Raw genomic sequence first — 27,742 nt, 5'->3', positions numbered from 1 at the left:
ACCCAGGACCTCAGGACACACTAGTCAAGTGCCCTATCGCTGAGTTTCAACTTCAGCCTTTATCCCTCTTGATTTAACAGTCTCACTGATGAAGAGGAACACGAGGGTTCCTGTTGACCTTCAAGTACGGAGTTACAATGACAGGAACACACTTTTAATCCCAGCACTTGGGAGGCAGAGGCAAGTGGGTCTCTGAGTTCAAAGCCAGCCTGCTCTACATAGCAAGTTCCAGGACACTATGTGAGTGTCTGAATTAGTCCAAGTACAGGCAAATATATTTTGTGACCAGAAGTGCAGGGAAATAGAAAAAGAAGGCATCCTTAAGGTCAAGGACAAAGCAATGGGAGGTGTCTGAGGGGATGATGGAGAGGAGAGGAACTGGGTACTTCGGGGTGCTGAGGAACCACTGCTGAGATGATAAGCCAGAACCCTGAGTCAAGTGATAGACCTGCTGGGTTTTTAGCTGCTGGTGTGGGTGTGTTAAAGGGGGAAGAAGTGGGACACAAAAGATTTTCTCCTGCCAGGCGGTGGTGGAGCACGCCTTTAACCCCAACACTCGGGAGGCAGAGGCAGGAGGATCTCTGTGAGTTTGAGGCCAGCCTGATCTACAAGAGCTAGTTTCTGAATAGGCTCCAAAGCTACAGCTCAAAAAAAAAAAATGTTCTTTCTTAAGAGATTAGAGATCAGAGTCTTTAGTCCCCTGGGACTTTGAAGAGAGAGTGAGTATTGGGTCTTAGTTATATATTTGGTCGGGCTTTATATTTGGATGATGCTTCCCTATAGAAGGGTTTTGAGTGTCCCACACCTGGGGATCTACTTGAGAGGCTGGTAACGGAAAAGGAGCAGCAGAATGTGGGTTTGGAGAAGGAGGGGAATGGCTGGCGAGCCTGGGGCCAAGTGGACGGGGGAGCAAAAGAAATACAGGCTCCCTAGGGCTACATGGTGGGAGAGACCCTGTTTCAAAAAACCTAATTAATTAATTAGTTAGTTAAAATCTAATTAATTAGTTAATCCATTAAAGCATTATGTCAGGGTAGTCATCAGAGCCTATGCAATTTCATTCTGTCTGCTTTGTTCTTCTGGGGCTTCCTTCAAGGCTAGTGTTAAGCACTGGTACTTGAATCAGACAGAGAACGCGAAGGAAAGCTAGAGGCCTCTAGCCTTCATGAATGTGTTCATAGAAGTCCTTAAAACATTCGGAAAGAGAGCTAAGCAAACCACGACCAGGTGGGGCTTGTTCCACTCTAGGAAGTAATGTATGACATCCACAGGTAAAAGAAAAGTCAGATGATCACATCAGCATACACAATAAAATTGACAAATTCAAAATCCATTCACAATTTTAACAACCAGAAAAACAGCAACCAGAAGAATTTCTGCAGCTTGGTGAAAAACATCCACAAAAGCCTGACGGGTAATGTCGTGCTCACTGGTGAGGGCTGGACGCCTTCCCGCTCGGACTGGGAACAAGACAAGGGTGTCTGTTCTCAGCAGGCCCTTTTGGCATAGTGCTGGAAGCTCTCAGCAGTCCAGTAAGTCAGAAACAAGGAAATAAAAGGCACTAAGTCCAGAAAGAAAGGAAAATGGTCCCTACATGCAGGTAATATAATTGTCTATGTAAAAAACTTACATATACAGAACACACATACATATATAGGTGTATGTTAATTCCGAATATATATTTATGCGCTTATAGAATGAATAAGCAAAGTTAGCCAAGTGACAAGATAAAAGAGCTGTACACAAAATTGTCTGTATTTCTATATGTTAGTAATGAAGATGGAGATAGCAAAATTAAAAATCCAATAGCATGTAAGCTTGTTAGGGGAAGAGGGAAATGAAACAGGCTTGATCCTGACAAAACATGGCTGTGAAGGCTATGCTGCACTGATGAACTGTGTGTAGAGAGAGACACATGCTGTGTTTGCGGACGGGACAGTTCAGCACACTGAAGCAATCTCTCCCAAATCCATAGGCATATGTAGTAGGATTCTTGGTAAGATTCTCCTCTAGACACAAACAGACTTATTCCAAGATGTATGTAGGAAGGAAGACAAAAGAAATAGAATAGCTGAAATAATTTTGAATAAGAATTAAGAGAAGTGGGTCTAACTAAACTCAAGACTAACTATACAGCCACAGTGATCAAGACAATGTAGTAGAGTGACTGTGTGTTTACACATGTGTGTGTGTTTACACACATGTGCCTGTCCTCTGCACATAGAGTACGAGACCAGAGGTCAACGTTGGGTGTCTTCTGTTTCTTTCTATCTTATGTCTATATAACTGTCTTTTACTGAACCTCAGGCTTCCTGATTGGACTGGATCCCGTGGGAACTGCCTGACTCGGCCTCCTCAGCACTGCAATTAGAGCCTGCTGAGTCCAGTTTTATACACGGTACTGGGGATCTGAACTCAGGTCCACACGCTCATATGGCAAGTACATTACTGACCTAGCCATCTTCTAAACCCCCAAAATGTAGTGTTGACAGGCAAAAAAATATATACAGTTCACACAGCAGAATAGAAAAATTTCAAAATAAATCCATATAAATATGTCCAACTGTTTTGTGGTAAATGAGTTAAAGCAGTTCAACGGAGGCAGAGTAGCAATTCTAGCGGAGGCTGTAACACCAGAGCAACCGGACAGTCCCAAGCAGAAGATGAACCTTGACCTAAAATAAACCCCAGACTTTTCACAAACACCAATTCAAAACAAATCATGAACCTAAACATAGACGTATCATTTTTTAGAAAATCGTAGGAGAAACCCTTTGACACGTAACATTAGGAAATGTTCTTGGACTTGAAACTTAAAGTGTGATAGCTAATCTTAGCTGTCAGTTTGATACACCTGAGAACCGGAGAACTCAGCTGAGGAACTGCCTGCATCAGACGAGCCTATGGGCATGTGGGTAGGACATTGACTCAATCGCTGATTGATGTAGGAGGGTCTAGCCCACTGTGGGCAGCACCATCCCTATGCTGCATAAGAAAGCTAGCAGACCCAGCCAGGGAGTGGTGCTCCTCCATGGCTTCTGCTTCGAGTGCCTGCCCTGACTCCTCTCAATGACAGACTGTAACCTGTAAGCTGAAGCAAATCCTTTCTTTCCCAGCTTGCTGTTGGTTGTGGTGTTTGTAAAACAGAGCAACAGGAAAGCCAACTAGGACCCAAAGCATGATTTATGAAAAGGAAAATATGATAAAGTGGACCCCACTGAAGTTAAATATATTTGCTCTGTGAGGGGGCCTGGTAAGGAGATGAAAAGAAAAATTACAGAGCAGGAGAGAACATTTGAAAAATCACAATACCCAACACAGCACTTTGTATCCAGTACATACAAAAACAGACGGTGGCGTTATTCATAATAAGCAAAATTTGAAAACGCAAATGCCTTTAATGGAGTAAACTGCTGGGTGACTGGGTTCGACGCCCACCACCGTGGAAGACCACTCAGGAATAAAAAGCAGCTGACTGTCGTGTATGAGCAAGATGGGGTGACTCTCAAGAAAATTATGCTGAGTGCAGAAAGCGGGTCTCAAACTGTACACACTTCACAATCCCATTACATAATATTTGTGTAACGACATAATTACAGAGATGGAGAACAGATGAGTGGTTGCTCGGGATTAGTGCTGAGGAGGGAGAGGAAGGGCAGAGCCGGGAGGGTACCATGTGGGAGTCCTGTGGTGGTGGCTCTGTTAGGAATCCTGACTGCGGTGCTGCCAAAACCAAGCTCTGCGCAGTGAGATAACACAGCATTCTGGAAACAATGCAGGCGCTCACAAACCTGGGCTGGTGGTCATCTGAGCAGGAGCCATCGAGTGGCTCTGGGGAGCCTGTGCTTGGCCTAATGGAAAGTTCAGGTGTCCTGGTTGGAGATATCCACCCACTCTCCCCGCCAACTATGTGAACTCCAGCTACAGTATTAGACTACATTTCCCAGCCAGCCTTGCAAGGAAGCAGTGGTCCAGTCAACAGCACATAAGTGAACAGCTCCGTCCTCTCCATAAGCCCTTTCCCTTCTCAGGAAATTTGAAACCATATGGAGAAGTCCCCTTTCCAAGATGCATATCCCTAAGATGCCTAGTGGATGTCTGAAACAAAGCATGATAGATAGATAGATAGATAGATAGATAGATAGATAGATAGATAGATAGATAGATAGATAAGATAGATAGATAGATAGATAGATAGATAGATAGATAGATAGATAGATAGATAGATAGATTAGATATGCAGTTCTTTCTATCTATCCAACTTCTGATAAAGTTCAATTTGTAAGTTAAGGCACAACACAAGATTAACAACACCAACTAACAAAAAGGGGAAAACATAACAATATACTATAATAAAAGTCAAATGAATGTAATATACCCCCTCAAGATAGCTTATCTTACATTTACCTTTCTACTTAAAGGAAGCACTTCCTGGCTTCTCCCTGGCATCTGTGAATCATTGGTGTCACTACTTGGGACCACTAATAAATGACATAACAGTGGTTTGAATACAAGCACTGCCTAGCCAACTAAGTGATTAACAGGAAGGTGATGTACTCAGAGTAGATATGCTAGAAAATGGTATGATTCAAATCCAGGACCAGACAAAACAGGAGGTATGCATTATTCCAAACGGGACATAACTTCACACTTACAAATACTTGCTTCTGTAATTGTCCATCATATATTTGCAGCCTCTGTCAACTGGTATCACCTGAAACTGTGGAAAAGAAAACCATGGCTGAGGAAGGGCTGCTGTGTGGAAGAGGGAGGAAGCCTGAGTCCTCCAGTTTGAGAGGATTTCTTCTGGGACCATGCGTTATAAGCCAGTATTCTTGACAGTGCCCAACAGTTTCTTAGTAATACCCTCAGACCCACAGCTCCTAGGCAGATCACCAGTATTCCCAGCCTTAATGCCCTCCCTGGGTGGTTGTACTCAGGGAGGGTCTGGATGGTGGGCTGAGATGCCTAGATAACTCCCTAGAGATAACACCAAACCCTCTGAGCATCCAAGGGAGGGAAAGGATCCTGAGTTTTGGGCTTAAATCCTCAAACTCAGATTCTGGAGGGTCCAGAGGGTTCACTGGGCTCACAAGAGTCAAAAACTCCTGAACTATTAGTTACTCTTCCATTGCTGTAATAAAACACCGTAACCAAGGCAACCTATAGAAGGCAGGGTTTATTTGGGCTTACAGTTTCAGAATTTTAGGGTCCATATTGGTGGAGACAACATAGAAGACATGGATCCAGCTAGAAGCTGAGGGCTGAAGGTTCACACCACAGGCTTCAAACAGGAGGCAGAGAGAGAGAGAGAACAGGGGAATGGTATGTGGCTTTTAAACTCCAGGGCCTGTCCCCAGTGACATGCATCCTCCAACAAGGGCTCACCTCCTAAACCTACACAAACAGCACCACCAGTTGGGGAGCAAGTACTCAAACATCTGAGCCTGTGGGAAGAATTTTCATTCAAACCATCACAAGGTCCCATGAGAAAGCTGGGGGTTGAGGAATGCTCAGTCATTCATTTATTCATCTCATTCATACTTGTGTTCATTTTAAAATACTGAATAATCATTTTACGCACCGGGTACATGGAGAATACGCAGGTGATTGCTACCCTATGCAACTCACAAGCAAGCTAGTTGAAGACAAAACCAGGTTGGTGGTACTGGTACTGCAGAGAGCAGAGGAGGAGGAGGCAGAATGAGAGTCCTGTACTTCTGCAGTGATAGGAGAGGTCATTCTGGAGACATGTTCTGAAGGGGCCTGGGGAAGAATTTTCCAGACAAAGACACAGCTAAAAGCCCTGTAAAAGACTATACCTGGGGAGAGAGAACCAAGAGGAGGCATGGGAAGCTGGGGCAGAGGAAGAGGCAGACATGTCTGTACTTTCTAGTGTGTTAATACAGCTATGGTGGGGAATGATGGATGTACTTCAGAAGAAGTACTGAACCAGGAATCAGGGACAACTTCCTGGAAGGCGTCAAATCATGACTGGGTTCTGAAAGCGTCAGTGGGGAAGAGGGGTGGGAGTCAGCTACCACTCCGTGAAGAAGCCAGGGCAAGAAATGCTCAGGATGGAAGGGGATGCTGGATGTGGTATCACATACCTGTAATGCCAGCAGTTGGGAAGTGGAGGGAAGATGGTCAGGGGTTCAAGGTCATCCTTAACTACACAGTGAGTTCTGGGCTAGCCTGATCTAAGCGTCTCACAAAAACAAACAAACAAAACCAAAACAACAACAACAACAAAACAGGTGTGTGAGGCCTGAGAAACTTGCAAAATAGGGTGAGAAGTTGGAGATTTGGGATGAAAGGGAGAAGAGAGAAACCGGAGTCATCAGAACCAGAGGACCCTGCAGGGAACCACAGTGTTTACCAGAGGCAGGCTCGTGCACATGGGCTGGGGGAATGTAGGGGTGTGACAGCCAGCCTTGGAACCTCTTTCTAGCAAGTCACTCGTAGGAAACAGAAAGCCTGACTGTCCTTTGGGCCTCCGAGGCTCTCCCCACCCTCTCTGTGATGAGGCTGTGGTCTGGAAAGTGACTGAAAGGCGATTGACAGGCTGTGCAGCTTTGGGCAAATCATTTGGTCTCTGAGCATCCATTCTCCTTTGGTAAGGAGCCGTTAGTTAAAACAGGAGCTGTTTTGAAGCTTTTAGCTCATGGAACGTGTTTAGCAGAAGGCCATGGGTCTCCAATATCTCTGTGGCAGCTTGGCTCAAAGGGTCACAGGAGGCAAGAGAGTACTGTTTTATTGAAAGAGCAAGTTGGCACTCAAACAGTTAAAACTAACCCAATCCTGGAGATAAGACTTTAAGAAACACTCCTAGGTCCCAGGCCCCTTCGTAAGCAAATTTATGAGATGCTGGACACTGGGTTAAAGAATAGGGGCTCCCCAAGGCTGCAGCAGAAATCACTCAGGGTCCCGACCAGATAGTGTTGAGGACATCTAGAAAGAAAAGAGAGTGGAGCAGCGTGGTTCACACTCCCACTCCTGAGAGCCAAGAGATGGAGAGAGCAGCGCTATCGGGCTGGACACCATAGAGCCAGGTGTGGACAGCACGCCAGAAAGGGGCCTAGCTCTTGGCAAGAGTGGAGTGTTGGAGGCCAGACAGTCAGGGGACAAACAGTTGGAACAGAAAAACAAGCCAGGAGGGTCCTGGGGGAAGGAGGGGAGGAACCAGAAGTGGCAGAGGGAGGGTGCTGCTGGAGGGTCTGAACGGTGAGTGTGCAGTACTTCGTGGCCATGTGTGTACCTGCAGTCGGCCTGTGCACGTGCGCGGGGCGTGGGGTTGCGTGGGGCGAGCGGGACCGCAGGCACCCGCACGGGCCCCCCTGAGGGTTAAGCGCCGCCCAGCCGCCGGCTCCTCCCCGCCCCGGCCGCGCGGCCAAGCTGACGCCCTCACTCGACCCACCGCGCCCTGGGCGCACGGCGGGTCCCCGGTGACCGCAGCGGCCAGCGACCCGCGGATGCGGATGCGCAACGCGTGCCACAAACAGTCCCCGCACAGCGGCTGCCGGGCCGTCGGGGCTCCCGGGCGCCAGGAGCTTCAGGCTGCCCAGATGCGGGCGCCACTCTGCCTGCTGCTGCTCCTCGCCCACGCGGTGGACATGCTCGCCCTGCACCGGAGGAAGAAGCAAGGTACAGATGTGGCTGAACTGTGGTGGGGTAGTCTGCCATGAGGCAGACTCGTGGTAGCCTGGCGGGCATCCGTCTGGTGCCCGATGCCTGGGCTATTGACGCAGGGTCAGCACGGGGAGCTGTCGAGCAACCTGGATCTAGGAAGCAAAGAGAAGGTCGAGCTCACTTTCCCCAGCCTCCTGGCCGTGTCCCAAGGGTAACTCCATGGACACCAAAAACCCAAGGAACCATCCTTGGGACCAAGGCACTAGAAAACAGAGCTAGTGGCTTAGAAGCCAGTCCAAACATCCTCGCTGGACCACAGGGTCCCATCAAGAGCAGTTGCTCCAGGGCCTAAATGAGGCTCTATCACTGTCCCTGACTCCTGCTATCACATCCTCCCCCACCACGAAGTGATCTGGGTGAGCCTCCCTGGTGGTCTTTTCTGGACGACCTGGAAGAAGTTTGTCCCCTCTAGGACAGGAGCCTTGGAATTTATGTTTCCTTTGGGACCTGCTGGAACCAGTAGGGAACCTGAACCTGTTCCTGGGCCCTGAAAACATTGTCTTTGGGGTCCTGGGCCACAGTTCCTCAGTGCCACAGTCAGATGTCTTTTGTAGGTGAGTTTGGGACTTCCCCTGCAGAGCCAGAGTTGGCAGACTCTGTGCTGGCAGGAGGAGCAAGATGACCAGCAAGCCCTAAGGCTGAACAGGGCAGGTCCTAGGACCCTTGATGCCTGTCTATGAACCAACAGTCAAAGACTGACCACAGTGCCGAGTCTGCCACACACTGTCTCCTCACATCCTTAAGATGCCCTAATAACAGAGTGGCTGGCTCACTCTGTAGAGCTAGAACCCAAAGAGCATGCAGGTTGCTTTGCTGAGTGGTCCCATAGGCAGGAAGAAGCTCCAGCTGAGAGCCTGGGTCCGAGAATGCTGAGTAGGAGAGTGTGAGAGTGGCCTTGCCCTTAGGGCTTCGAGTCCATCTGCATGAAAAGCCTTCTGTGGGAGTGGTAGCTCCTGTAAGGGAGCAAGGGGCACAGAGGGACGCTGGGAGAGCAGGTATGAGGTGGGATGGCAGGCCATGGGCTAGGGGTCCATCTTCTAAGGGAGGTGGACAAAGGGACGAAGAAGAGAGAGGCAGGTGGACTTGGGGGTCCTGAAGGTTTCTCTCTGTGAGTGGCCTTCACTCTGCTGTCCAGAGCCTAGGCACTGGATGCACCTCCCTCCTTTGACGGCTCCAGATGAGTGACTCCAGCGGAGGCATTCAGGACTTCAGCTTTGCCTGCGTGAGATCCTTCACCACACTGGTCCTCCAGACTGCTTCTCCATTCTGAAACGATCTTTTAAATCCTTTCCTTTTACCAACTTATCTTTAAAATGGGAATAGATTTCCACCTCCCTCAGGAGGACCATAACTATGATGATATGAGGTAAGGTAGAGGGTTCCCTGCTCTGCCTGCACCTCGTGGTCCTTGTCACCATAAATCATCCCAGTTTCCTGTCTGTTGTGTCATTAGCTACTTCCAGAAGCCCAGTGAATGCAGGGAGAGGTGCTTACTTTCTAGAGAGAAAACTAGTTTGAAGATTCAGAGAGGGGGATTGACTTGTCTAAAGCTGCACAGCAGATGAGCAGGCTGAGATGGTAGAATCAGATCTTAGCATCTCAGAGCTAAGATGATAGGGTGTTGTGAGGTCCTGTGAACTGGCTTGGTCTTCTTTTCTCAGAACCTCAGTTTACCTCACTAGAGGGGAATGTAGTTAGGCTTCTAAGATGCTTCTCACTAATCAAAGGCAGAGAGAGGTCATGAAAATCCTTTGTTCTTTCCCCTTAGCCCAGCTCACTAGCTCTCCTCAGGAACTTGCCACAGAGAGATGTTCCTTGCATTGGTCCAGCTAGATGAAAACACTGCTTTTGAGCCTCAGGTGCACCCTCCTGCCCGGCATCTTCAGCGAGATTGTGACTGTGTTCATGTGATGCAAAGCCGTGGGCTTCAGTTCCTCTCCTGACCCATTCATGCCACATGACCCTGGATGAGAGGGTCTTCTCTGATTCTGCCCACCGTCTCAGTTTCCCACTTGGCACGGAGGTGGAGGCTACATAACTCTAGAGCCTGTTCTGCAAGGCAGTCACAGTTGTCATGGCCAGGTAGGTTTGGGAAATGTAGGGTTTGGTAGAGTTCTTGGTTATGCAGTTTTATCAGAGCCCAGGAAGAGGTGGTGGAGAGGGGCCGACCTCTCTCATACCTATACATACGCATGAGGTCCGTTTCTCAGACATGCCTTGGAAGGTTGTGCATATGGTCCTCAGGGGCTAGCTGACTTTGGCCCTCTGATCTGACTTTGGTGAGAGAGTGTGTCCTTTAGATGCTCGGATATTGACAGTGCCTCGCTCGCTCCCCCACATCTATTCATGTAGTGTTACAGAGCAGCCCCCCAGTCAGGTTGTGTCAGAAGCCTGGAGGATGCTAAGCTGAGACATTCAAGCCAGCAGGAGGCTCACCCTTCCTTGCTTTCCTGAGCCGCCTCCCCCACACCCTGCCCTTGACCTCAGTCTTTGGTTCAGTATCCAGCCATGAGGAAGGACCTGCTTGCCCCAGCTTGATCTGTGCTGCCTCCCATGGGGTCCACTTCTCATGGACCGAGGCTCCTCTGGCTCTAGCGTCATCACTGGTTTTTGATGAAACCTAATTTTTCTATTTCTACAAAACAGAATGAAAGGAAAGGCTTAAAAGGAGTTCTTGGACCTCAAGTGTCTCTTACAAAACACTTTGATTAATTAAGTATAAGTGAATTAGAACCAGATGGCGACATTTCCCTTGACATGAACTGGAGTGCCTGGCAGTGGGGCAGTAGAGCAAAATGAGGGGACTTGCTGGGCGGTGGGGGCTCACGCCTTTAATCCCAGCACTTGGGAGGCAGAGGCAGGCAGATCTCTGTGAGTTCGAGGCCAGCCTGGTCTACAAGAGTGAGTTCTAGGACAGCTAGGGCTGTGACACAGGGAAACCCTGCCTTGAAAAAAAATGAGGGGACTCTAAGTTGTGTCCCCTGTTTCCAGATCTAGAGCTTTCATAGGGATGAGATGAGGCTGGGGTCCAAATCCTCTGTCCTCTCCTACACTAGGTGTGAGAACTTGGGCGGTCCATGCCCTTTCTCTGATATGTGTTTCCCTCACCTGTGAAGTGGGAGCCACTGAACATGCCTTCTTGGGTAGCAGAACAGTTTACCATCATCCCAGAGGGAAAGTACACGAAGGCTTCTTAGGGCAGAGCGGGCTGGGCAGAGGGTACCTCCTGAGCGTTGACTTCCCCATGACCTTGTTCCCCTAAGTCATTTGATTTACGGTAGTAGGTGCAAGGAATCCCATGTGCAAAGCATGAATGGCAGCCCTGGCCCCCGATGCAGATCCAGAGTGGGGGTTAACACCTGGGCAGGCAAGTGACAGATGACACAGACTACCTGGGCCTCTTGTCTATGGGTCGGAGTGTGGCTTGGTGCAGAACAAGATGTGTTGCCTGAGAGATGGTACCCAGATGAAGCCGGCTCGGATGGACACTGGTGTGCCCTTGGGGCAGAGCGAGGTGATGCCTCCATGGATGCTGAGGGATGGTGTGGGTGAATCCTGTCCTGAAACCTGGGTCTCTCGGGAAAGCAGCAACTGGTTAAGTCTAGGAAGCAGAAGCCTGCACATAAGGCAAACAGGCAGCTGATCCTGAGCTCCTCACCTGGCCTGTCCTCAGCCACTCTGAAGCCAGCCTGTGTACAAAGGAGGGGGAGGAGTTTTCCATTATCCTGCCATGGCCCTGGGAGGCCCTCCAGATACCTTCCACATTCCCAGTCACCAGGGCTGCAGAGACCACAGAGAGAGCTGGCCGTGTACCGGGTCCTTTTGGCATACCCATTTTTCAGGCAAGGCAGTGAAGGGGCAAGAGCTGAGTTGGAGCACAGAACCAAAGCTTAGGAGACACCCCAGCCTGTGCCTAAATCAATCAAGGACTGACGGTCAGGTCTAGGGGAGCCTTAGCAGGTCATCAAGCAGTGGCAGCAGTGTAGCGACCTGCAGGAGGAGGGGGAGCCTGGCCGCTTTAGGGACCACATGGTGGGGAGGAGATGGGAGCCCCACTGTGGACAGAGCTAGTGTTGGGTCATGGAGGGATTTTGGGTACCATGTTTGCTGAGCTCCCATGTCCAGACTCTACTGGGTCCTAAAGACAGCATGGGTGCACAGTGCACTGTCACTGATGTCGTAACACCCAGCAAGTCCCTAAAGTCCATCAGGGGTGATGCTATGGCAGGGCGCCAGTCCTCTTCAGCCCAGCCTTGACAGGCAGGCTGGTCATTGTTCCAGTCTCAGCTGGGGACTCCAAGAAGGGACATTGCTTGGGGATTCTGAGGCTCCAAGAGGAGACATTGCTGAGCTGGAGTGTGCATGAGGTTTGCTGTCCCTTATGAAAGGATTCACACCTGAGATCTGAAGCCTTGGCAGTCAGCAGTCAACTAAGTAAGTTGCAGGCCATTTTTTAATGAATGACATGGAATAGAACAGGACAGAAGGGAACAGAACAGGGCAGAAGAAAGTAGAATGGAGTTGGAGGTTGTTTCTGTAAAGAACTAGAGTCAATATTCTAGGTTTTGTGGAGCACCCAGGATCATGCCAGAAGCCGTGGCATACCATACTCTGAAGAAACTGGCAGAGTGCTCTTTCAGTGTTGAGAAGGGTAATGATGCTTGCTTATGTGTAAGGCTGTATGCACAGACAGGTATGTGAGCATACTTGCAAGTGTGTGCAATAGCACATGGATATGTGGTGTGTGTTCTCATGCGTGGGAGTGTGTGTACGGCATGAATGTTAATATGGGATATTTTTCTATTTGTGTGCATGTTTGTGATGCGCATGCCTATGTTATGCGCATGTTTATATGTATGCATACACACATATGTGTGCATGAGTGTGAAGGCTGTCAGGTCTCCTGCTCATCGGCTCTCTATGGAGACAGTCTCTCACTGAACCTGGGGCTTGCAATTCTGACTAGTCTAGCTAACTAGCTTGCCCGGAGGATCCTCTGCCTCTGCCTCCTGAGTATTGAGATTACGAGTCACCACACCTGCCTGGGTGTTCATGGGTTCTGGAGATCCGAATCCAGGTTTCCAGACTTGCACCAGCCTCTGATGGTGTGAGTGTGTCCTTCCCATTACCACAACATGGATGCCATTCCCCCAGCTGTGCCTGTTGGAGGCACTCAACCCTTTCCACATTGGCCTAATAAGAGGACAGATGTAAGATGTAGGATTCTGTGAAGGTAGGAGGGTCAATTTTGTCCCCAAGAGGGGACCAAGGCCCGGTGGACCACATGCCATTATCCAGAAGTGGAGTCCAATTTACAATTCCACTCCCTCCAGGGGACTCCTACACACACACACACACACACACACACACACACACACACACACACACACACGCATGAGCAACCAAGTTCTTTTGCTTCCAGTTGCCCTGAGCCTGGTGCTACATCCTTCCTAACACCTCTTGAATGTTGACCTGTAGAAGGTTGCACTTATGTGTCTGGACTCTGCAGGCCTTCCTGTGTTAGACACTCCAGAGCAGTGAACGTGACAGACGTAGCCATGTTCTCTTCACACTGGCGTTCAGCCCAGCCCTGTCTGCTGGATACAGTTCCTCCCCCTCCCCCACCCCGGGAAACAGGAAGAAAACTGAGGGGACTGAGTCACACAGCAAACGTATGTGTGACTTGGGTCTTTCTGGTTCCAAAACCCACAGGAGCAAATCCTGCTTGCCGTGGAACGCAGAGTGCTGTCGTTAACCAGCCTCTTTCTTGCCCAGAACTTTCCGGTTTGCAGAACAGAGGGGCTGTAGAACATTGGGGAGTGGGGAGGCACACACACACACAAAAGGCCAGAGGAGCCCTTGAGTCTGACACTTGTAAAATTGGAAGTGGCAGTGGGAAAAGGCCAGCCCCAGGTCAGCAGCCATTGGTGGCCATGGAGGTACAGAAGGACCAGTAGCCAAGGACAGCAAGGCAGCCTGCTCCAGAGCCTGTGAAGTCTGACATGGCTCCTTAGAGCCTGTTTCCACTGTGCTGCTGAGGGATGCCAGCCTGCCTCGTCCTTCCCCGGGCAGCATCAGTGTCAGAAGGCACCAAGAGGCCTTCCACAGATGAAGGGAGGCAGCCCGATATCCAGGGCTCTCCAGTGACCTGGGGATGTGCAGCGCCACACAAGGTCTGGACATTTGGTTAAGGCCTGAATTAAAGCTGTCGTAATTTCGGGGCTAGTCCTTCACGCAGAGCCATGGCTGTGGATGCTGTCGAGCTGTGAAGCAGTCTAACCTGGTCACCCCTAGAGCATGCACCTCCCCCAGCTCTCGCCGTACAATCTGCTCGCACTTTTCACCAGAATCACAAGTCCCTCAGTGTCCTTGGGGGACTGACCAATTTTTTTGACCTACAGAAATGGCAGTTTCAAGTCCTTCAACCAGTGATCCTCTCCACTGCGTTCTGCCGTTGAAGACGTGGTTCCCTCTAAGCTTCTACAAGACTGTTCAGTGCCCCACATTGAGGGATCACCCAGCTGCTGAGGGACCCTGACCCACGAGAGTGCTCACATCCCTTGGGTTATTAAGTCTGTGAGATGAATATTATTACTATACCTGTTATATAAACGAGAAGATATGTGACCCAAAGAGGTTAGGTAATTTGTCTAAGGCCACATAGCTAAGGTTCAAACACTACCTGGCCCTGGTACCTGAACTCTAACTGCCGAGAGCATAGCCTCACAGCCTCCCATTCACCACTCATAGAGACTGCGTTACCCACATTCCATAGAGCAGTAAACAGTATTAGGGCAGAAGCACGGATTGAAGCGTAGGCAGTTGCCATGTTTGTCCACTGAAAGCAGCCAAATATCAGTAATCTCATGTTCCACCACAATAGCTTCACAGAATAAGTTTTGCCAAACTAGGATTTAAATCCAGATACTTGATGACTGAACTCAGGTCCAATGCCGACACCAGACCTCTGAGGACCCGTCTACAATATGGCTCCTGAGGTAGCCTGGTCCTGCAGACTTCTGTGCTCTAGGTAGGGGCAGGCGTCAGCTAGCCAAGGCCACACACAGACAGGGAGAGATGGAATGTTCCCAGACAGGTCTCTGAGGTCCCAAGCCTTCTTTCTTAATCCAAGTCACATGTCCTGCCCCTGATCGTGTGGTGCATGTCTGGCCTCTGACTGGGGAGACCCGCACCCTTGGGTGCTGCTTCCCAAAGCTGGGCCACCACCATACCGATTGATTTCTTGTAGGGTCCAGGCCCCCCTCCATGGCTCATGAGAGGCTCCGATGCCTGTTTTAGAAGGATCTGTACCCCAGCAATGCAAGAGGGAGTCAAGCCATGTCATGGGGGGCATAGCCCCCCATCTCCAGAGCATCTACCTTCTCTACAGCTGATGGCAGAGACAGAGGGCTCTGGCGTTGGTGACTGGCATAACTGTCTAGTGAGTTCAGGTGAACCCTGGGCCAATGGCCATGTGGCCATGGGTGCTGCTGCTTCCGATGCCCCATGCAGGCCACGCCTCCTTCTGACAGGCCACGCCTCCTGTTGGCGGATTCACAAAACAGCCTGGACCCGAGCATAGCACATTCTAATGGAATGCTCAACAGAATGGCAAGTGTCAGGCAGGCAAGGACCTGTGACAGGACTGAGACAAGCCTGGGTTCCCATCCTCCTCTCCCTACAGCCATGCTCCCGAATGTCACTGTTGTCAGGACAGTGGGGCCAGTGAATAGCATCTGACTGTACGGTGTCCTGGAGGTCACTGCTTGTGGCCCATCTAGAAGACACAAGGCGCTCAGCTAGTATTTATGACTGCCATGAATCATGGGAGACTGGCTTCTTGAGTATGTGGAATGCCTAGAACTAATGTCACACATGGCCCTAACACCAGCTGAGGATCTTAAGCAGCTGTGGTGAGTCCAACTGAGGTAGCTCTGAGGAACCTAGGTTCTTAGGATGAAGTTGGTGCTCAGTGCTGTGTGATGTGGCCTAGTGAGCCACCCTCTCTGAGCATCTGCACTCCTTGTATAGGGACCTGAGAGGGTGATAGTGAGCATGGTGGTAGTGAGGGTGACAGCTCGCACACTAACTCACTCAGGGCACACCACGAACACACGAGTAATGAGCTGTGTGTTCCCAAGTGAAGTCTTCAGTATCTGACACATTGTACGACAAGCTGGAACCCTCGTTCTTGACCTCTGAGCCGCTCAGCTCCTGAACTCCCACACATTGGCCACAGGTGTCTACAAAACCCAGCTTTCATTGTGTGCTGACTGTATTTGTTTTCTGTCATTTTTTTAAATTGCTAAAAAAAATCATTTGGATTTTAAATGTTCCTCTTTAAAGTCTATTTCACTTCTCTTCTGTTTCCTCTGTGTGAGTGTCTTGCCTGCGTCTGTGTGTGCCCCTCATGCATGCTTGATACTTGCAGAGGCCAGAAGAGGGTGCCCATTCCCCTAGGACTGGAATTGCAGACAGTTGTGAGCTGACTTGTGGGTGCTAGGAATCAAACCCAGGTCCTCTGACAGAGCGGCCGGGGCTCTTAACCACCATGCCATCTCTCTAGCCACTCTTTTTAAATTTCAAATCTTGATTTAGGCATTAAAGTTAGCTTCAATCTGTAGTACTTATTCATTTAAAAGTAATGTATTGGAATGTAGTTGAGAGTGAATTTTTATTTTACTTTTACATTTTAGGTTTTGACTTTTATCTTATTGTTTTAAATTTGTTTTAAGTAATATCTTATTTTAGAATTGTTTATTAATTTTCATTTTCATATTTTAGGGATTTTGTGTGTTTGTATGTATACATGTATGTGCATGTTTGTGAGATGTGTACACACATATGGGCAAGAGGCCAACCTTAACTGCCATCTCCTTTGTCTTTGGAGACAGGGCCTCTCAATGGGACCTGGCACTTGCTGTTTTGTAGGATAGGCAGGGTGGTTACTGAGCCCCAGGAATCTGCCTGTCTCTGCCACCACACCCAGGTGTCGGGAACTCGAACTCAGATCTTTGTGCTTGCAAGGCAAGCAGTTCACTGACTGAGCTATTCCCCCGCATCATTTTCGTGTCTTACTTTAATTAAAATAGCTTTTAGTTTTCCAATTTAAGTTTTGCTCCCCTCCCCTCCTCTTTTACTGGGCTTCCTGATTTTTTTTCCTGCCAGTTTTGTGGGTTCCCTTAGTGCCACCTGCTTACAGACCCATCTTAACATTGAAGAGTCTCTTGGAGCTCCTCGATTTGTCTCATCAAGTTTATCAGTCTTATGGAAAGCAGTTACCACGTGGCATGGTGCTGCCGTAGTCAAATCCAGTCACCATGTGGCATGGTGTTGCTATAGTCAAATCTACTAATCCTGTCTTAATTTGTATTGTTTTAAAAGTATTTTTAGGGACTTTTTAAAATTTTTCTTTTTACATATTTTGGAAGGGACAGGATTGTTCTGCCTTATGGCCTGAGTTGGGTTTGGTCTTAGGGAGAGCATTTTGGAAGGCCCTGTGGATGTTACAGAGATGTGAGCCAGGGGTCACACCCATGGCACCTTTTCCCTTCAGCTTCCTCCTCTGATCATCAGGTGTTGCTGGGTCTCCAGATGTAGGTGTTCCTGCGTGTGTCCCTCCTCTGCCTCTAAAGACAGGTTACCTTTGTTTAAGTGGCAGCCCTCCCCAAGTGGAGGGGTATCCCCAGCTAGCAACTTGCATTTGGTTCAGTGGCCCCAGTGTGGAGATGTCTTCTTCACTCACATCCAAAATGAAGACACGTTGAGGACATTTGTTTGCAAAGTAGACTTCAGAAGGTCTGGGGACTGGGGCTTGTGCTCATATGCAAACAGGTCCGAATCAAAGACACCCAGGAGCTGAGCCTGGTGGCCTCTCGCCATGTCCTGTCTTGGCTTGACTGCCCTAACTCCTGCTCATTGTACACAGTGGTGTCTAGCCCTGGGAACCTTGGGCCCTGGGAACGTCCTGTTTTTCAGTAACAGTTCCCATCTGTTAGAGTACCACCAGGCAGAAATGGACAGGGAGAAGCTGGAGTTTCTATTCTGGTCTGCATCCCATGGCTCTTTGCCCCCTACCACCCTCAGTCCCTCTCGCCCATGCAAATGGAGTCTGCCGAGCCCACACTTTGCAGGGTTGTGATGGGGAGCACAGGGCTTGTCCTGGCCAGATGTCCCTGCAGTGTACCACCTTTGAAACGAGGGAGCCTTGGTGTCAGTTCCAGGCTTGAGAACAGAGGATGTGCAATCTGCTTCAAAACCATCACCAGAGGGAACCCAGAACTAAGACTTGGTCTCAGCAGCACGGTGGTCAGGAGGCAGCAGCAGGTACAAGAGGCAGGATTTGAATCCATGACTGGGGGAGGGGTCGTGGCTGTGGCTTGGGTAGAGCAGGTTTCAAGAGAGACAGCCATGAGTGTCTTGGAGCTTCTACTGACACGATGAAGCACCATGACCAAAACTCAGTTGGGGAGGAAAGAGCTAATTTGGCTCACACTTCCCTATCAGTTGATCATTGAAGGAAGTCAGGACAGGAACTCAAACAGGGCAGGAACCTGGAGGCAGGAGCTGGTGCAGAGGCCATGGATGGATGCTGCTTACTGGCTTGCTCCCCATGGCTTGCTCAACCTGCTTTCTTATAGAACCCAGGACCACCAGCCCAGGGATGATACCACCCACAATGGACTGGGCCCTCCCCCTTCAATCACTAGTTAAAAAGTGCCCTACAGGCTTGCCTACAGCCTCTTATGGAGACTTTTCTAACTGCGCTTCCTTCTTCAGATGACTTTAGCTTGTGTCAAGTTGATATCAAACTAGCCTGTGCAATGAATGTCTATGACAAGGTCCCCTTGGAACTAAGGACAGGAGGTAAAGGACCCGTAATCTGCTGGGTGTGGCCCTGTAGACACAGCCATCTAACTTTTAATTCGTTTGACGCCCAAGCAAACTTGCTGGAACCATTAGGGTCCGCACATGACCCCACAGAGACCACCACTCACATATGTGATCAGCAAAAGCATTTATTTCCAGCATGCTGGGGTCAGCCACACAACAAAATGGCAGCGACCCCCAGAGAAGCTCACAGGCTTCTTTTCTACACAGCTCCGGAAATTCCAGAAGCAGTTAGGTCATCTCCCACAAACCTGATTAGCTGAGCAAGTAGTAATTACACTAATAGGTTTCTGATTGACCAGGGCTTGTCTGGGCAAGTCCACACCTCCCAGCCTGAATCCAGAAAACTTGACACCATTCAAGCAGATACCTGGAGATCACACACAAGGCCACATACAATGCAACTGTTTGTAATAGTTCTCTTGTGTTGATTATGAAAAAACAAGAAAAAAAACCCTGCCTATTCTGTCAACAGGGTTTTTTTTTAATAGTTTTAATGCAGAACTTGGACAAATGAACTACAGTTAGCCCACCCTAGTGGTCTGGGCCCCCACCCTCTAACCTTAGCACTTGCTCTTTCTCCCTTGGCCACTGCCCTCTGATCTCCCCAGCCTGAGGACCTTCTACTTGCTGGTTCCTCTACCAAGAATGTATATTCCAGAGCGGCTTTGGAACCCCACTCCCTTCAGCATGGAAACTCCCTTTGTTTTCATCTTGTCTAGTGGACTGTCTGTTCACTGAGGTCTCCCTGTGCCTTGAACAGTATTTGACACGAAACAATCATCCCTTGGTATCCCACCACCTCAAAACACCAATCTACAGGTGTTAAGTCCCTTGTATAACACAGTGTATGGGCGTATAGGGTTGTTTGAATGAGAATGCCCCCTATAGGCTTATATATTTGAATGTTTGATCCCTAGTTGGTGGAACTGTTTGGGAAGGACTAGGAGGTGTGTCATGAGTGTGTCATGGGGGTTTGAGGTTTGGAGGTTTCGGATAAGCCCACATCATTCCCAGTTAGCTCTCTCTGCCCCGTGCTTGTGGATCAAGATGTAAGTAAGCATCCAACGCTGCTCCTGTGCCATGCCTGCCCACCTGCCGCTATGTTCCCTACCGTGATGTCATGGACTCAACCCTCTGGAACCATGAGCCACAAATTAAATGACTTTTTAAAATGTATTTATTTATTTATTTATTTGTTTATTTTGGGGTTTTGAGACAGGGTGTCTCTGTGTAGCACTGACTGTCCTAGAGCTCACAGAGATCCACTTGCCTCTGCCTCCCCAGTGCTGGGATTAAAAGTATGTGCAGTCACCACCAGACTTTGTCTTTTACTTTGTCTTGGCCATGGTGTTTTATCACAACAATTGAAAAGTAACTTAGATACCTTGTAACCTTGAAATCACAAACAAGGCTGCATAGCAATGTATCTTTCGTAAATAGTTCTGTTACATTGTTTAGGGAATAACAAGAAAAAGTATCTGTCTGTTCTGCCCACCTGTATTTTTTTTCTTAATATTTTCAATACTGAGCTTGGAAAAGTCAACTCCAGTAAACCCTGTAGACAGTGTGTGTGGCTGGCCTATTCTTCACGAGCGCACACTGAGGTCAAGCAGCTGTATAGTGGGGATCTGGGGGTCTAAGACCAGGATGGTTGAAGCCATACCTTGTATTCCTGCTTCTGTCTTCCGCATCTCACCCCTCAGGCAGCCTGACTAAGAGCCTCAGCTCCAGGGCTGTGTGATGGTGAGGTATGTGTTACCTGGAGTGACAGAGACCCACCCTTTGTCAGTCCCAACAGGCCGCAGTGATGGGTGTAGCAGAGCTGGCCTCTGAGACGGGGGCTGTGCCCACATCCAGACGGGGAGGGAAAGGTAGCTGGAGAGACGAAGAGTCTGAAGCACATATTCAGATCCAAGGGTCTCAGCCCTGGATTCCAAGGATTCACTGTGTGCCTCTAAAAAGAGTTCCTGTTCTTCACTGAGGACCCTTTGTTGATGGAGCCCCCTCAGGAAAATTCTGTTACCTACTGTGCTGGAGACAGAAGGCCCCATCTCCTCTCATGGAGTGGCAGGTGCTATGGTCTTTTTCAGTTTGCCTATCCAGTAGGTCACGGTAATATTTTGTACTAGTGTGTGGAGGCCCCTGATGGGGTACAGGGCAGCAATGGTGGAGAAGCCATGGTAGGGGAAACTGTACGCAGTGAAGAAGCTGAAGAGAAGATGTTGTGGCCAAGCATGTTCCCCAATACCCTGTGGGGCTCTCACACCCTGAAAGGTTCATCCAGATCTCATTAGGGGACCGAGTCTTTTCATATATATATATATATATATATATATATATATATATATATATATTCCTCCTCACATGCCCCTCCCCTTGCCACAGCCAGGGCTTTCCCTATGGGAAGGTAGCTGTGTCAGGTTTTACTTAGCTCACAGTTCTGTAGGTTCCAGTCCCAGTGGGGCAGCTCTGTTGCTTCGGGCCCCTGGTGGGGTATGTGGCAGCTATGGTGGAGAGCCCATGGTGTGGAAACTGTTCACCCCACAAGGGAGAAGCTGAAGAAGAAGATGGGGAGGCCAAGCATGTGCCCCAATATTCTGAGGGTGTCGTTAGATCCTGCCACCAAAAGGCTCCCCCATCTCTCCTTAGGGGACCAAGTCTCTCACATTCAGATCTTTGGGGATGACGGTCCACCTTTAGCACTGCTTGCGTATTGTATGCAGAAAGAGTAGGGATAGAACTGCTTGCTGTTGTCACCTCCAGAACTCCTGCAGTTGGAAAACCCAGGGCCTATCCCGGTGAGTAGCGAGGAGGGGCTGTGCCAGGTGCACCGGTGCGGATGGCAGGTGTCCCACGGTGGGACTCGGAAGCCTTGCACCCCTCCACGTAGGAATCGCCATCTCAGATCAATCTCAGTCACCACCATTTGGTTCCCCTATACTCAGATGATAATTTGGTCAAATGATGACAACATGGCTGTCCTACCCGTCCCACCCCCTCCATCTCTTACTAGTTTGCTCATCCTCAGTGGATCAAGGTAGACAACAAATGTGAGTTTAGTTGGGATGTAGCATCTCAGTCTCTCCATTCTTCAGGCCCCTCCAGACCGGAAGCCCACCTGCACGTGGCGGCTGGGGACATATCTACTGGTCCATTCTGTAGCAAGCTTTCTTGCTGGACTATCTTTGGACATCCAGCCTGCAAATAATGACCCGGAGACTTATTGATTATGAAATCTTGACCTTAGCTTAGGTTTTTCCCCACCTTGCTCTTATAACTTAATTAACTCATATTTTTTAAACTACATTCTGCAGTGTGGCTCAGTTACCTCTCAGTGCGGCGCATCTGATTTGCTCCGAGTCTGCTGAAGAAATTGCGCACTTATATTCCTCCTTCCAGTTTCTCTCTCTCTGCCCGGAAGTCCCACCTATTTTCTCCTTCCTACCTATTGGCCATTTAGCTCTTTATTAAACCAGTCAGAAGGCGCCTGGGGCAGAGACACATCTCTACAGTGTAAACAAATATCCCGCACTACTAGTCACCGCTGGGCCATCCCTTTGTGATCGACACCCACAGACTGGAGAAGTGTAAGGGAGGGGATGAAAGGTAGCAAAGTGGTCCCTTCCTGGAAAGTCCAGGTGTTCCGAGCAGACCACACAGGCCATCACACTGGACCTTACATCCGAGGCATTGATTCCTATTTTACAGGAAGGGAAGCTTAAGGATGATCATCTGGGTTAGAACTCAGGCCATCTGCCTCTGCAGCCTGTGCTCCTGGCTACCCTAAGCACTGCCCTCCTCTGCTCCTGCCATCAGCCCAGCTGGACACCAGGGGCGCCCAAGCCTCTGGGCATCTCTGGAGTTAAACTAAAGGAATAGAAGGCTAGGCATGAGGTCCTCCCCTTACCCATCCTGGACTCACATTTTCCAGCATGGGCAGCTGGAGGGCTCTGGCCCCATATTGCTGTACTCCGTACTCCAGCTGGACTCTGTGGTGACCTAGAAAGCTCAGACAGGAACTTAGACCACCCTGTGAGGCACAGAGCCCCAGACGAAGCCAGAGCGGCAGGACCTCAAGGTCATTCAGCAGACACTCATTTAGCACCTGTGTGTAACAGGCACTCACTGAGAACCTGCTTCTACCAGGCATCGCTATCACAGAAGCGGCGCTTGACAACAATGACATACACAGCAGTCCCCTCCCTACGTCATGGAAAGCTTGTCAGTGTTCACTGCGTGACAGGGCTGCGGACTTTCAGTTGATCTCTAGGACAATTCCATGATAATCTCTCTCTCCTCTCTCTCTCCCTCCCTCCCCTGTCCTTCTTCCTCCCCCCACCTCTGTGTGTGTGTGTGTGTGTGTGTGTACTGAGTGGGTGTGCAGCTATACATGTGTGCCTGTGTATGTGTATGTAGAGGGCATGTCAACCTCATGTCCTTCCTCAAGCGTCATTCATCTTAGGTTTTTTTGAAGCAGGGTCTCTCACAGAACCTGGAGCTCACCAGTTAAACTCAACTGGTTGACCAGCAAGTTCCAGGGATCCTCCTTGTCCCCACCTGGCAACACTGGGGTTACAAGCTTGCACCATGTCCCTCTTTCTGTGTGGGTTATAGGATTGACCCGGATCTCTATGCTCATGCAGTAGGCACGTCCTGACCAAGCTGACTCCGTGACACACACATGCTTATATTTTCAGTTTCTCCTTTTTTAAAAAATTTTTCCATTCAAAAATTTATGCTTCCTCCCCTCCTCCCATTCCCCTCCCACTCCCCCACTCACCCTCCTCTCTCCCCTCCCTTCTTAGGAGAGGGTAGGGAACCCTGCCCTGTGGGAAGTCCAAGGCCCTCCCCCCTCCATCCAGGCCTAGAAAGGTGTGCATCCAATAGACTAGGGTCCCAAAAAGCCAGTATACATGCAGTAGAAACAAGTCTCAGTGCCATTATCAATGGCTTCTCAGTCAGCCCCCATTGGCAACCACTTTCAGAGAGTCCGGTTTGATCCCATGCTCGTTCAGTCCTGGTCCTGCTGGATTTGGTGAGCTCCCAATAGCTCAGGCACACTGTCTCAGTGGGTGGACCAACCCCTCGTGGTCCTGACTTCCTTGCTCATATTCTCCCTCCTTCTGCTCTTCAACTGGACCTTGGGAGCTCAGTCTGTTGTTCTGATGAGGGTCTCTGTCTCTATCTCCATCCGTCGCCAGATGATGATTCTATGGTGATATTCGAGATAATCATCAGAGTGGTAGTGGGGCAAGGAACTTCTTCTTATACGGTTTTACATATTTGACACACAGACAGGCCAGCTGATTCTCCAACAGTTTCCCCTCAGGGTAGCTCTGTGGTGATTCTGCACTGGCAGCTCTCAGAAGGCTGAGATAACCTGGGAGAAGCCAGCTGGTGCTTCCCACATCACCCAGCTTCCTCTCTCAGCGTGTTCACCCTGCGAGGCCCCAGGAAGTGAAGTCCTGTCTCTACCTCGCTGGTTCTGAAGATCTCCAGGACTGTTCTGTGCCCCAGGCCTCCCGCTGGGGACACCAGTCTCACTTCTCCTGTTGAGTGGCCAACAGAGCACTGTGCACCTGGTGGTCCAGGGTGGTCCTGCAGAGATGAGAGGAGAGACTGGATTTGGGACACTGAGCCTGTTCTGGCCTGTACCCCACACCCTACAAGAAGGTCGGGCAGGGGCACTGTTGAGCAAAGGTCAAAGCCTTCTCCATGCTGCATTCGGGGGCATCTCAATCAGTTAGAGCTGATCACAGATGTCGGTGCTCACCAGCCATGTCCCAGGGGCACACAGGGACCCAAATAATCCTTCTCTTTCCTGTCATTTGAGGCTTAGGAGGGATGATCCACAACCAAGGTCTCTGCTGTAGATGGAGAGAGTGACCCCCAGCCACTGTCCCCAGATTTCAAAAACCCTTATTATCTGTTCCATGGCTGCTGGGAAGAGTGGAAGGAAAGTAGAAAGGCAGAGGGCGGGCCAGGCCCAGGCAGCCATTGCTGCTGCTGCCCTCATTTGGCAAGGTTTGTGTCTCTGTTAAGGTCAGGTGGCCGGTGGCCTTAGCATGGCACTAGGAAGACTTCTCAAGATCTTGTCGAGGGGCCTGTGGCCCTCACTACGTGGAAACTTGAAGGGGCAGCTGATGGCATGACGCCAAGGTTAAGGCTTTGGATTCTGCTGGATGTGTAACCTCTAGAGGTCCCATCCTGGTGCAGAGAAGAAATTAGTGGCCTACAAGCCCCTGAGCCTGCCCTCCCTGGGAGCCTCCAAGCCGGGAGCTATCTCCAGAGCCTGGATGGTGCAATCTGCCCCCCAGGCAGGAATGTGCTGGCCCTCTGAGCCAGCCTCCAGCGGTGGCAACTGCCTCCCATATGTGGCAGTCAAAGGGGGCAGGCGAGCGCCCAGATGTTGTTCATTTCCCCTTGGTCATCAGCGACATGCGTCCCTCATTGCCAGGAAGATATCTGAGATGTGCTGACTAGCCCTCTCTTTGCAGCTCCTCTTTTGAAGTTCTGGATCCTTCCCAAAGGGCAGAGCAGGGACCAGGTCCTGCCCTGGTCCTCCCTAGACTTACTTACCTTAGAGCAGACTCGACGATCTTTTTCTGCCTGGCCCCCCACCACCCCACCCCGCCCCCCGCCACCTTCTCACCCTGGGAGTCCTGAGGACGGCTGTATTAAATCTGTAGTCCACCATGACAAACCATGTTCTCATGCAAGGCATACTTCACTGGGCACACCCCAGTTATGAAGAAACTCTGCCCCAAAAAAATGTTGGCATCGAAATAAGCAGTCCTGCACTGACTGTCAAAAGAATGACAGCCACAGATTGGAGTCAGGGTAGGGGGTAAAGGTCTCAGCTGCATAGCGATGTCACCGAGACCCTCTTGGCTGTCCGCACTGCCCAGCAGCTCCACGGATGTCTGTGAGCCTAACTCATGGATTCCCGCTTTGCGAATGGGAAGCTGGAACACAGAAAGGTTAGAACACTGGTGCATGGTAACACAGGTAAGGGGGGGGGGGGTCAGAGCCAGGATTTGAACCTGCATTGAACATGCTCTGGCCTCGATCCTGCTCTCCACTAGTGGATTTTAAAGTGTGGATCCAAGACTACAAGCAGGGACTCATAAGCTATGTGGATTCCAGGTCCTGCCAACCCTCCCAAAGTATCTGCTAATGGGAGGCCCAGCTGGGGGTGTTCCAGCAAACTTCGGGGTATTCTGTATACAAAGGGGTGGATCCTGCTCGGCCCAGTGTGGTGTGGTTGCCCACACCTATTGTTCCATATCTGTGGAAGAATCTGAGGGAGAATTCTGAAGAATTCAAGGCCAGCCTGAGTAACATGGCAAAACCCCCCATCTAAAAATCAAAAGAGACGAGAGACCCTCTTCGGATCCCATTGTCACCAAAGGGGGAAGTGGATGTGGCTGTTGCCCAAGCACAGCGAGATCGGAAGCTTTCCATCATCCTTGGCACCAGGATGGGCATAGAAACTCGAGGGTCTGCATTTGGCACCCAAGAGCGTCACTTCGGACAACCCCAGCCACTGCCACTGCGAGGATGCCAGCCAGGACTGGCAGATGCTCTGAATTTTTCCAGAAGTCCAAATTCTAGCTTTTTATGTGAAATCCCTTGATTTTATAAATGCTGGCCATCTGTCCAAATTACTCTTTTAAAAAAAAAAAAGTGTGGGGCGTACACTTGGCCTGGGTACGAAGGGCATTTTATGTCAGGCGCACTGTGTCTGCTGAGATGAACCTATCTGGGACAGCACGTTGTTTTTAGGGTCCCAGGTGTCCACGCAAGCCCCTGGGGAAAGAAGGCTGTGATGTATGTCAATGTGGAGGTGACCTTAAATCCACTCAGAGTTTCCAAATGGAAAAAAATAGTTGTCCCCTATTCTGGGGCCATTGGTTCCTGTCAGGTGAGGTGTTGGGGCTCAATCCCAGGATGCAGATGACTCTGACCCTGGGATCTTTGTCATTCCTTGTCCCCAGAAGAAAGAACAAACCTGCTCTTCACCCAAGACCAAAGCTGCCTGATGAGATCTTCACTCAGTGGTGGCAGAAAGCCGTGTCCCCGTTCCTTGCTAGCTACCTTCTAGTCTTTCCCATGCCCCTGCCCTACGTGAGACAAGGGACACATGGTGGTTCACAGTTCCACTGAGGGGCACGACAGTGAAGGGACAGGGTAGGCACTTCGGTTGGGAATGAGCTATGTGAGGGACACTCAGCTGATTTGCTGTTATGCCCCCTTAAGGTCTCAGGGCTGGGAGCCGCCACCACAAGTCTTCAAGGGGAAACCACAGCATCAGGGATGAAGGGACCTGTCTGAGGTCGTTCATCAAGCAGAGAAGCCAGGATTTCCATCTGTTCATCTGCTCACATCTTTAGATACCTTAGATTTTTGAAGACAGTAATCACACCATGGTAAATCAACCTGGAAAAAAAGGGGGGGGGCTGCAGTTCCTCAGGTGCTGGCTGTGTGCTGGGCTCTGAGCTCATCATAGGCTCCTTTGCCCTCCAACATGGCAGCCCTGCAAGATAAGCATCATCATGCCATTTTATACCTAGAACAGCTCAAGGTGGTAACGAATCTTGCCCAGGTTTACACAGGCATTGTAACCATTGAATCTCTAGCATCTCCCAACAGAAGAAAAAAAATCTCAAAGGTTCAGAGACTGTGGTGACTTGAAAGAAAACTGCCCCCAAAGGGAATGGCACCATTAGGAGGTGTGGCCTTGTGGGAGGAAGTGTGTCACTGTGGAGGCGGGCTTTGAGGTCCCATATATGCTCAAGCCATGCACAGTGAGACAGACCGCCTCCTGTTACCTGTGAGTCAAGATGTAATAACTCTGAGCTCCTTCTCTAGCGCCATGTCTGCCTGCATGCTACCTTGCTTCCCACCATGATGATAATGGACTAAACCTCTGAACTGTAAGCAAGCCAGCCCAGTTAAATGTTTCCTTTATAAACATGGTCATGGTGTCTTCACAGCAATAGAAACCCTAAGACAACAACCATTCATTGAATGAGTTGGTTGGCTTCCTCAGCACTGGGTTTCTGTGTGCATTCAGACTCATCATAAGCCAGAGTCACCTTATAAACTGTCAAGCCAAAGTGGTTGCTGTGTTCTATAGAGTGGACTTCCAAGTCCTAAC

The 27,742-nt window shown here is 49.8% G+C and overlaps 1 protein-coding gene across 1 annotated transcript in view; it reads left to right on the top strand.

Annotated features, from left to right (window-relative positions):
• Positions 1-7,424: 7,424 nt before the first annotated feature.
• The window catches only part of Rspo4 (R-spondin 4), a 36,771-nt gene continuing 16,453 nt past the window's right edge, over positions 7,425-27,742 (top strand). The window contains exon 1 of the mRNA XM_087911116.1: positions 7,425-7,644. Coding sequence (XP_087767242.1) covers positions 7,473-7,644 — 172 coding nt within the window. The 5' untranslated portion in view covers positions 7,425-7,472. The remainder of the gene's footprint in view (positions 7,645-27,742) is intronic.

Source organism: Myodes glareolus, chromosome 10, assembly GCF_982192425.1.
Source record: "Myodes glareolus chromosome 10, mMyoGla1.1, whole genome shotgun sequence".
NCBI classification, from domain to species: Eukaryota; Metazoa; Chordata; class Mammalia; order Rodentia; family Cricetidae; genus Myodes; species Myodes glareolus.
Note: the sequence above shows the minus strand (reverse complement) of the source record. Positions and strands in the feature narration are given on the sequence as shown.